Source organism: Sciurus vulgaris (assembly GCF_902686455.1).
Source record: "Sciurus vulgaris genome assembly, chromosome: 4".
Classification (NCBI taxonomy): Eukaryota; Metazoa; Chordata; class Mammalia; order Rodentia; family Sciuridae; genus Sciurus; species Sciurus vulgaris.
This window is the reverse complement of record NC_136464.1, coordinates 155598103-155610252: the sequence shown is the minus strand read 5'-3', so window position 1 is coordinate 155610252 and position 12150 is coordinate 155598103. Positions and strand designations below refer to the sequence as shown.

The 12150-nt window shown below is 31.2% G+C and overlaps 1 protein-coding gene across 7 annotated transcripts in view; it reads left to right on the top strand.

The window, feature by feature from the left end:
• Positions 1 to 12150, top strand: part of NBEA (neurobeachin) — a 660252-nt gene that overhangs the window by 90876 nt on the left and 557226 nt on the right. For all 7 annotated transcript variants that reach the window (XM_079137358.1, XM_079137357.1, XM_079137359.1 and 4 more), the window contains exons 3-6: positions 2930 to 3030; positions 3278 to 3373; positions 7412 to 7533; positions 8421 to 8547. In XM_079137358.1, the coding sequence (XP_078993484.1) occupies positions 2930 to 3030; positions 3278 to 3373; positions 7412 to 7533; positions 8421 to 8547 (446 nt within the window). The remainder of the gene's footprint in view (positions 1 to 2929; positions 3031 to 3277; positions 3374 to 7411; positions 7534 to 8420; positions 8548 to 12150) is intronic.

Sequence of the window (12150 nt, the reverse complement as noted above, 5' to 3'; positions counted from 1 at the left end):
TGTAGTATGTAACTAAAACTTTACATAATTAAAATATAAAAATGCATATTTCATTTCTGTATAATGAATGAGCCCTTTACCAAATTATCCCAGCTTTGTGCTCTTTAGTCTGGCATATACCGCAGTACGACAGATGAGTGGAGGTACTAAAAAGTATTAGAATAAGCATGGTGTATCTTTTGGAAGTGGCTATTGTACATTGATTTTGTTTTGGAGGGGGGACATCTGTATTAAACATTATTTAATAGAAAACAAAATTTGCATAGATTTTAGGATAAATACATTATTGTTTATGCTTGTTATGAATTATTTTAAATCATAACTTTGAAATCTCTGGCTTGTCACCACCAACCCTTCACTTCCCTGCAAGTGAATTCCCATCTGTGGTTGGATGCACTTTAGTAGGAATGTTTTGAATGATGGTCCTAGAGCTGCAGTTTTTTCCAGAAAATAAGTTTGGAGTTTGAAATGTTGATTATTATAAACCATGGATCTTCAGCATAATTATCTTCTGACATAAAAGTGTTTTCATAATTTGAAAAGTAATAATCTGACTTTTCACAGTATTATATTTTATCCTTAAAAGTAGTTCAGACACAAGAGAATGCATTTTAATGTCTTGACTTATGCTTTAATTAATTTCAAAATTTGTGGACAAACATTAAATAAGAAAGAATGAAATGAACAGTGTTGGTTAAAGAACAATGCATTTTAAATTTTCTTAGCATTAAAATGATTTCTTATTGCTTTCAAGGTGGCATATATCTGTTTTACATGATTTAACATTCTCTATATTAGACTCTAATGACTAACTTGATGAAAAAGGGGATTCACACTTAGATTTTGTAAATTATCTTTTTAATGATATCATACTTCTGTAAATTCTGGAGTTACTTAACTGGAATTCATTTGTATAAAGTCGTATGTATACATGTTGTGTAGAACATCATGTGATTTTTTAATCCTTATATCTGAGAGTAAGTTCTTAAGTGTATGTATATGTATAAGCAGAGTGCCTTCTACTTTATATAGTTTAGGGAAGAATTCAGCAATACGTGCCTAATAGTTCATGGGAACATAATTCATGAGATTGAAATGTAAAACGGCAGTGAAGATAGTACCACAGTTTATGTCTTGCCATTTCCCATTATATAAAGCTCTTATCCTTTTTTCTAACTAATAATAATATCAATTACACAAAATTTTCACTTATTTTAAGCAATTCCTTACAAAAAAGCCTGTGTCAATGAAGTGATATAAAAAAAAGAGAATGAGTACCAGAAAAATACCTGTATCTTATTTTTTAGTAGAAAAATTAAAATTTAAACATATTAAGAAATACTGAAATGCCAGCCATCCAAACAATATTAGGTTTTCATCTCTGAATGTATTGTAGTATGTTATATGTTAAATTCAGAGGTCTTAATTTAGTAATGTGAATGTAACTAAAATGTGATTACACATTTAAGTAAATCGATAAAAGAATCTCAGTTATAGTATCTTTTAAAAATCTTGTCTAGAGAAGAAGACTTGCTAAAATAGAGTTAAACTAAGCTGCTTGGTTGTGTTTCATGTACAATACATAAGGAATTTAAAAAATTTTGTAATTAAATTCAAATTTAATAGATTTATTTGTGGATCATGCATCATATGTATTGCAAATAGAAGTTTGGTTTTTTTAAAAAAGTATTTGTGTGTAAATCTTTAGGTTTAAGAAATCATCACTGATGGCTGCCATTATAGCTAATTTTTTAAAACTTAGGCATGTCACCCCTGAGTTTTTAAAGTACTTGATTTTTATCTAGAATTCTTTGACACGTACCTGATTTACATAGCATTTCCATGCATATTTGTTACTTAAATGATGAAACATTTTGTTTCATTTAAAGATTTTTCTCAAAAATGACATCTGTTGTCACAGTTTTGTAGAGATTGCTTCTTGTGGTATTAAATAAGAATCAGTTAATTATGGATGAAAATAAACATTAAACTTCTAATTTGAAACATGGATATCATAATATTTTGAATTCTATTATTAATCTTTGATATTGGATAATATATAGTTTATCAGTAACTATTTCATTTTACCCTAATTGAACCTTTTTATTAATTAGTGATAAAGTTTTAAAATATATTAACTCTATTTTTCTTATGGCTTTATGAATTGAGAAGATGAGGCATAAATATTTAGATATTTAATTTTTTCCCAGAGATCATTGAAATACTGATCATAATGTATAAAGAAAGTAATCAGGGTCAAGACAATTTTTTTTCATTATTTTTTGAGATGATGTGTCTGTTATATGAACATGAATACTCACATTGGCATAAAAGTATCACTGTTTAAATCAGACTTTCACTTATAGACTAGTGGATAAGAGTGAGCATTCTGTGATCAATCTGAATTTGAATCCTGATCTACAACTTGCTAGCTATTATTGGGCAAAATGATTAAGTTGTCTTTGCCATGATTCGCACATTTATAAATGGGGATAATTTTTGGTACCTATCTCATAGGCTTGTTATGAGATTTGTGATGGTAATAAATATAAACCACTTGGAGTAATGCCCCATGTAGTAGGTTTGCACTCAAACTTACTAAGAGCCCAAGGAATATTTTAAGAACATATTTTGTTAAAAAAATAGATAATTTTGAAAGAAAAAAATGGTCAGCCTTCAATTTTTCATTTGAAAATAACTAATTTGCAATGTTAAATCTTTGTACCTTTGTGTATTTTTATATCCCTTTTCTTGCATATAGCACATTCATGTGTGTGTACATATAATTAGAAGGGCTATTCATGAGGACATTTAATTATGTTAGCTGTATATGTGACAGTTGAAGACTTCTGCTATTTCAAAAAAGTGTATTACTTGACAGATGGCAGCCTACGACTAGAGTTCAGAATAACTTTATTTTCCTTTGAAGATCTTCTAGTTGATATGTTGGGGGTTCTTGCCAGCTACAGCATCACTGTCAAGGAGTTGAAGCTTTTGTTCAGCATGCTTCGAGGAGAAAGTGGAATCTGGGTAAGCTGTGGTCAGAGGGAAAAGTATTTAATAACAGCCCATTAATACTTAATGTTCAACAATTTGTCCCTAGAGAGCTGTATATTTGAATTTGTAGTGGAAATTGTTTTCCTCTTAAACAGTTTAATAAATGATTTAAGTTTAATTTTCTCTCTGGTTAGAAAACAGTTTAGTGACTAAAGTGATATTGTAGGTATTATTACTAAATTTGCACAATGATACTTTTCTTGTTTTATTGTTTTCTCAGCCAAGACATGCAGTAAAATTATTGTCAGTTCTTAATCAGATGCCACAAAGACATGGTCCTGATACTTTTTTCAATTTCCCTGGTTGTAGTGCTGCGGTAAGTTTTCATTATGTTTTTATTTTTATGTATTTTAGGGCAAGTAGCCCATCACTTGCCACCTCTAATTTATTTTGTGTTCCAATAGTTTTGTCTTTTTAAGACTGTCATATAAATAAAATCATGCTGTATACACTCTTATGGTTGGCTTTTTTTCAGTCACGATAATACTTTGGAAATTGTCCTTGTTGTAGGTTTATCAGTATTTTATGCAGTGAACATTTCAGCACAGGTCTCTTCATGGGCATATGTTTTCTTATCTCTTGGTTAAATACTTGGATGAAAGTACTGTGTTTTATGGTAAGTGTACATTTACCTTCATGACAAACTGTCAAATAATTTCCCATAGTGAAAAATTCTGTATTCCCATCAGCAGTATGAGAGTTCGAGTTCATTTGCATCCTGGACATTTTAGTCCTTTTAATTTGAGCCATTTAACTAGTTATGTAATGCTAGCTCATTGTAGGTTTTTTTTTTTTTTTTTTTTTTTTTTTTTTGTTTGTTTGTTTGTTTTTTGTTACTGGGGAGTGAGCTAAGTGGCACTTGACTACTGAGCCACATCACCTGCCCCATTTTGTATTTTATTTAGAGACAGAGTCTCACTGAGTTCCTTAGCACCTCACTTTTGCTGAGGCTGGCTTTGAACTTGCCATCCTCCTGTGTCAGCCTACCAGGCCACTGGATTACAAGGTTGTGCCGGTAGCTTATTGTAGTTTTGATTTTGTATTTCTCTCATATCTTATAATGTTAAGTCATTTTCAGTGTATTTATTACTCATTCTTATGTCTTCTTTTTTGTTTAAGTTCAGATCTTCTGTTCATTAAAATTTTGATTATTTGTCTTATTTTCTTAAGAGTTCATTATAAATCTGAGGTCTAAGTTTATGTATTAGATACATATTTGTCAAATTTCTTCTTCCAATCTAGGACTTGTCTACTAACATTGTCTGTTCAGCTGCAAGAGATTTAATTTTGATGATATCCAATTAAATTTTTCTTTCTTTTATGGTATGTGATTTTGTATTCCAAGAAATCAGTAAACCAAGGACACATTTTTCTTATGCTTTCTTCTAGAAGTTTAGTAGTTATAGCTCTTACATTTAGTGCTATGGTCCCTTTTATATTATTTTCATATGGTGTGAGACAAGGTTGGGGAATCAGTTTTATTTGTTTGCATATCTGTTTTTTGCATAACCATTTGGTGAAGATATGATCCTTTTCACTTTGAATTACTTGACTCCTTTTTTGAAAATTGGTTGAGAGTATTTAGGTGGATCTATTTTTGAACTTTCTGGTTTGTTCCTTTTGTCCTTTGTGTCCTATGCGAAGGACACATTGTCTTTTATTATTGGAGATGTGTAGTTACAATTCTTAAAATCAGGTAGTATAAATATAACTGTTAAGAACACTCTAAAATATTTTTGTTTTGGTTATTTCATGGTGTTTGTATTTCTACCTATGTTATTGAGTAAACTTTTGTTTTTGTTAAAAATCCTACTGTGATTTTGATTGTGTTATGTGTATAGGACAATTTGGAGAGAACAGATTATCTTAACATTATTGAATCAGTTCATGAATACAACATAGTTCCCTTTATTTATTTCAGTGTTTTATAGTTTTCTTCATATGTCTCAAAGGTAGCCTATTTCAATTTTTTCCTTTTTTTTTTTTTTAAATGCAGTATTTTGGTTTTACCTTAGGGCCTGGTAGACCTAAGGTGATGGTTGGGGATAAGGGATATGTGGAGTAATGAAAAGAGAAAACTTTTTAATACCTCAATGACTGTCCTGTAACTAGCCACTTCTGCTGATGAAAAAGTAGTGTTGTGAAAGTGGTATGTTATGCTTTTCTTGACAAAAGGTTGAAAACAACAAATCTAAACCTATGTCCGTGTGTTTCTAGGAGTTAAGAAGAAATTAATGTGTTCATTAGGGAATGTATACAAGTCCATCCATTTATCTTACTATTTAGTGTCTTCATCATTTCACCTATTCCCTGTGGTATTTTGATACAGCAATATTAAGTGTAACCTGTTTTAGAGAAACTTATGGAGGAATTAATCAGTGAAAAACTTGGCAAGAAAATAATGTATTTTGCTAGCGAACAATAATAAACTTCATTTTAGTAGCAAATAAAACAACAAATAAAATAGTTTCCTTTTCAAAATGTCAAAAGGTTTAATTTTTGACAACAAAACTCTCTGAGCTAATTGCTTAAGAGTATCTCTGAAAGGACATTTTATGGAAAATTTTATTCATTTGTAGGATTTGACTCTCATGTGAAATTACATGCATTTTTTTTGTGTGTGCATTCATGTGTGCATGTATGTGTACCTGTGTTTTTTAAAATCACTATATGTATTTGGCCACTTTGAGATTATTTATTGACTAATTATTATTTTCTCTATCTGTATCTTAAGTCATAGCATTGGGAATATAGACCATATTAAATTCTAATGGATAGATTAAAAAAACTTGCTCTAGTAAGGAGTTGTAAGTTATACAATATATTTACGTACTGAGTATTATGGGAGAACAGTGATAAGAGAATGGCTGCTGGAGTTAAGTCCAGGAAAGAAAGCCTCAAAGACGAGGGGCATACTGGCATGATATTGAGGGGTAGTTGGGATTTTGCTGGAAGAAGTGTTTTGGGTAGAAGCAACATCAGTTGCCACCCCCTGTGACAGGCCACTGAATGGTTCCTTCCTTTGTCCTCCTCTCACCCGGAGATGTGGTGACTTCTTTCCTTCCCAAAGATATTACACAGTGTGCCTTTATTTTAGTCAGACAATGTTCTTGTTCTCTCTCTAAATGCTCCATACCCAGACACAACCTCAGACCTCATAAAAATGTGGATTCCTTTAATTCCTTTATCCCTCCACTTTGTTTGCTGAGGGACTGCATTGTCTGGTGCTTCCAGTCTGGCTGTAGCATCCTGGGAATTGCTTCCTTCTTTTATTATATCCACCCTTGTGAGTCCCAGATCTGCTTTGAGTGTCCAGTTTTAAATCCCAATAAAGTTCCTCCTCAACCTCTTTTTGTTCACCCACCTTGCTAAGAAGCTGCCTGTTTGCTTTCTTGTTTTCACACCATGGAGCAGCCAGGAAAGCGACCTCCTCTATTATGGTATCTTGAAAACCTTCCTTGAAATGGTTTGTTGGAGCCATAGTGTATGAAGAATCTTATATAACCTGAAGAAATTTCAAACTATTCTTTATACAGAGAATTTTTAATATGGGAACTACTTTTGTATTTTAGAAAGGCTATTATTAGCAATATGAAGAATGTGCTGGGGAGAAATCAATTATGAAATCATGTTGGATATCTTTTATGTGAAGGAATGTGATATCCTCTAGGAAAATAAATAAATCTACTTAAAGATTTCTTGACAAGCAAGTCCAGTGATTAATTACTTCCTCATTTATTCCTTAGAATGTCTGGATTTCATTTTACTGCTTTTATAAACTAAGTCCTCTATTTTACTTATAAGTGGATCTGGATTCCTCTTTGGTCATAAATTTTAGTGGTTAAATTTCTGAATAATCTCATTTGTTTCAGTGTTGTGTTGTGAACATTATGAGCACTATCACTAATACTTGCGTATGTTTAATACACAAGTTATTAATTCCATTAATAATTCTCTGTCACAGTTGTTTTTAAACTTTAAAGATCATACATCTTTTAGACAAATGAAATATAACTGAAATCTAGTGTAAACCGTAGAAAACTGAAAGTTCTGAGGCATATGTATAAAGAGCTGTATATATTGAAATTAGAGAAGGAGTTTTGATATATAGCCTGAATCTCCATATGTAATCTGGTTATGAAACTTAAATCACTTAAGTGTTTGAAATATAATGCTTTAATATTCAAAAGATAGTATGTATAGATTATTTAAGTAAAATGCTTCTCTTTTCTGTAGTTCATGACTTTTTGATATTTATCCTTTCATCATTTTTTAATCTGTAAGGTCAGACTTGATTTTAGTGACCTCACATTTCCTTTAACTGATACTTTATCTTTTTTTCATTGCCTTCTAGGCAATTGCATTGCCTCCTATTGCAAAGTGGCCTTATCAGAATGGCTTCACCCTAAACACTTGGTTTCGTATGGATCCGTTAAATAACATTAATGTTGATAAGGATAAACCTTATCTTTATTGGTAAGTAATATGCTTAATTTTAGGACTTGTGTCTTTAAGTAAGTGTATAATGTAGTAACTATATAATATATTATCAAGACTACCTATTAGATGATTACGTGTATATCTTAAAACAACTGAGTAAACTTTATTTCTTCATTTTGCTATTGATTCTAGGTAGACCTTTCTTGTCCGCCCTGTGAGTGGGGGTGCGCCTCAATTACAGCATAAGAGTCAAGGATTACTGACCTTTCCTGTCTAGTCTTCTTCAGTGTAGATTACTTGTGGGGTACTTGGGATTCTCTCTGATTTGATGTAGAAGTGAAAAAAAACAAGCCCCCCCCCAGCAGATTTCATTTGCTTTGCCTTTTCACTTATTTTGTTCCATAAGCATAATTGACATATGCTTTGAAAAATAATGATTACAATTTTTGATAGTCACATTTTTCTTATTTTGCTTGCAGATGTACTCTTGTTTAACTAACCACATTATTTTCATACTTGGCTCTCACTTTTTTTATTCCTAAACTATTTTCACAGACACAGCAGAGTTAGAGAGCAAGTTGTTATTGAAAACATGAACTGTGTGTGAATGTTTTGTGTTTGCTAGTTGAAAATGGTCTTAATAGAAGATGAAGTCTTCTTGGTAGACTTGTTGATTGTTGATTTATTTGTTGGTGTCCATGGTATTTTAAATTAGTTTGTTATTTCCCAGTTTGAATTCCTTATCATTTAATTGTTGTAAACCTTTTATGTTTTAGTTTTTATTTGGTATATGTGGAACTCCTATTCTACAATGAAATAAACTTTATTTTTAGTATAAAATAATATTTAATAGGCATTGCATATATGTTTAAGTATGTCTGTTTTAATCAGATGTTTTTATATAATTCTCATATTCTTTATAGTTTTCGTACTAGCAAAGGAGTTGGTTATTCTGCTCATTTTGTTGGCAACTGTTTAATAGTCACATCATTGAAGTCCAAAGGAAAAGGTTTTCAGCACTGTGTGAAGTATGATTTTCAACCACGGAAGGTAGGTAAAAGCAAATATTTCCATTCAGAGTCACACAATTCTTCACTCGGATTATCTTGAAACCTGTGATGACTTCTGTAGTGTTCTCCTTCACGGGTTTTCCTATGACTCTTAATGTTTTTCTCTTATTCTTGCCTGCATTTTCTTTTTACTTTTATGGTTTGGCTTTTGTCTTCTACAGGATCAGTCTTTTGACCGCTTGGAGTTTATCTCTTTCATACACTTAGTCTCTTTCAGCCTGAATATGTGACATTCTTTCAGTAAGCACTACTGAGTATTTACTGAATATCATATACTCTCATAGCACTAGGGATGTGACACTGAACAAAACAGAAAACATCTCTACTTACATGATACTTATATTTCATTGGAAATTTTTATTCAGTTTCATGATAGTTCTTGCTCTTACTCTTTTCTTTAGAGCTCTACTTTTATATTTTCATCTATCAGATGTTGCCATCTAGAATGTCTTTCTGCGTCCTAGACCTTAGAATATGTAACACTGAATTTATCATTTCCAGTCCCATAGCCACTCATGTTCTGAAGTCCTCTAATTAAGACCTCCTCATAATAATTGGGATTTGAGTCAACTTTGATCATTGTATTAGTTCAATTTTCAAGTCCCACTTATGTCTCTGAAATATACCTCCTTTTAAAATTTCATTAATTGCTACTTAAATCCTTCCTATTGCACTCTCTTCATGAAGGATGATTTGTCTCTTCCCCTTCCAGACTCTTTTGTATACTAATATTTGTTTTATCTTCTTGATCATATTTCACTGACCAAAGTAATTCTTTACTTTTTACTAACTTCCAGTAGATTAAAAATTTTAGCCTAGTGCTCTTATGATTTGGATGTTTTGCTTGATTTTTTTTAACCTTTTCAAGTCCTTATTTAATGTCTGGCATAAACTGCATTCACATACACCCTTCCTCATATCTCTAGGTCTTCAGATCCAACATCATTGCTATTGCTGTATTCTGTTTCATGTAAAAATATTGCCATGGACTTCCCTCCTAGGTTATCTTGTTCCCAGATATAATTAATCTCCTTTAGTGCATTTTACTTCATTATCTCTTAGGACAGTTATTTCGTTTAAATTTTTATTATTCATTGATATGTACATTATTTAGTGACTGTTGAGACAAAGATCTCTGTTGGATTCATCTTTGTGTTCCCTCAAATGCCTGTCAGAAAGCATTAAACTTCTGTAATCTCAGTGACTCAGGAAGCTGAGGCAGGAAGATTGCAAGTTCAAAACCAGTCTCAGCAATTTAGCAAGGCCCTAAGCAACAGAGCAAGACCCTGTCTCAAAATAAAAAAATGTAAAAGAGCTAGAGATATTGCTCAGTGGTTAAGTGGCCTTGAGTTAAATTCCTGTTCACAAAAAAAAGCCAACAATATATTGTTGGACAAATAAATAAAATATGCCTTTAACAATAAAAATCACTTGCTTTATAAAGGATTAAGTTACTTTTATGCAGATCACTAACTTACACGGAACAATTTATTTTCCAGTATGACATTAACAGAGTGCTGTTACTAGTAATAAAGTGAAAGATAAGGCCTGGTCCTTGCTGTGGTTAGTGCTTCTTTTAATAGGTAATAAGAAGAAAGGGCAATAAAGACCAAATAATTTAGATTGTTGCTGTTTGACACCCATTTAAAATGTAAAGTTTACTAGCCTTTTTCGTTTCTGGTACAATATGTATAATAAAAAAAATGTTAATTTTCAGTGTTTTATGCACAGAACAAAAAGATTTTTTTTCTTTTTGATAAAGTGGTTTATACAGGATTAATAGAAAATATAATTACTTTGAATGCTAAGAGATGATACTTTTTTAATATGTTCATACTGATCCTAAAATTTTGGCATATATTATTATGTATAATTTATTCATACTATAGTTATATTTAATAATTTATGTGTAACCTGAAAGTCATACGTGTATAGAAATTGTGCAGTATCATTTTATAATTTTTGCATCTATTAAAATTATAGTACAGATTTTCCAAAGGTAAACTTTTATATGTGAACTTTATATTACTTTGATTGCAGTGCAGAAAAATTAGGTTTGAAGACCATTTGAAGAAATGTTTCTTCTGAGTTACAAATCTTTCTTCTTCTCCTTTTCATATTCCTCATATTTTCTTCTTTCCTTTATCTTCTCCTTTTCTTTTGTTCATTCTTTTCATCTTTTCCTCCTTCTCTTTCCCTCTCTACCCCTTCTCCCTTTTCTTGTCCTTCCCAATTATTCCTTTAACATTCTATGGATTAATTATAGAATCAGATTTTATACCACAGATTTAGAATTCAGACTTGTGTTTGTGTGTACATGTGTACCTGTGCACACACTCCCATTGGTATGCTGTTGATTCATAATTTATTAGTTCTTTTTTAGTAGAAGTTAGCACTCATTTGATAATGCAGAGAGACTCTTCATAGGAGAGATTTATCTAATCCTTTTAGTTCTGAAGTTTTCCTGAGAGTGAAGGTTTTGTTAATTTCTGCTGTTTCAATAATTATGGCTTCATGAAAGAGAATAATTGTGCTACTTTTAATGTCCTGGCCCATGAAATATATCTTTACGTAATGTCCTATAGAATAATGGGGACTAAGTCAAAATATATTTTATAAACTACTGTAAAGCTAAAAGATAAAAAGAGAAATAAAGAGAAATGTGCAACTGTAATAGATTTATGAGATATAATTTATTCATCAGTTGGAATTTTCTAGAGACATATTCCTGCCTAATTACTAGACTGCATCTTTGTAGTCAGAGTAACCAGTCATCTGAAAGTCCAAACAAGGATAGAAGCATAGAAGTTTCCATTCCTGTATGTTTAAGGACCAGTGCCTCTTCTAGGTTCAGGGTTTGTTCTTGGGTATAGGACAGTGAGATTGTCAAACTTTTGCCCACATGAATACTGCCTTATGCTTTTTGTTTAAAGTATAAAATGATCATAGAGCTACACATAGTGGGAGGAATTTCTTTCTTTTTTTGTTCAGATTTTTATCATCCCTTGAATGCTTTGCCATTCAGGCAATATTATTTTGGGTGATATTTTCAAAAAATTTTTATGATGCTAATAAAAATCTAGTTTTTTTATTTACAGGATTATAACAGTTGTTTTTGTTAAAGAATATCAGTTTAATAATCATTTATATATAGTTGGAAATAGTATAAAGAGCAATGAGTCTGAATAATTAGATTTCTTCATTAGAATGTAGGGTTCATTTTGGGGGGAAGGGTTTCAAATTTCAATTGTTATTTTACAAATTCCATTGCCTCTCTTCTAGAAATTATGAATTATTTTAATTGAGCTAAGACCCAGATTGAGGTTGTGAAGAGGGCCAAATTATTGGGATACATTAGAACTGTTTAGAGATACAGATTCTTGGAATTATAATTTTTATGTTAGGAATGTGTTTTTAATAAAAGTTATGGGTGATTGTTCTCATCAGAAAACTTTAGGAAAAGTAGTTAAAGAATATAAATAAGACATTAGTTAAATAAGTGGTCACTAATCAATGAAAAACAGTTTAATCCCTTTAGTCTCATGTTTTAAAAACTTTTTTCCTTATGAAAACCATATGTCTA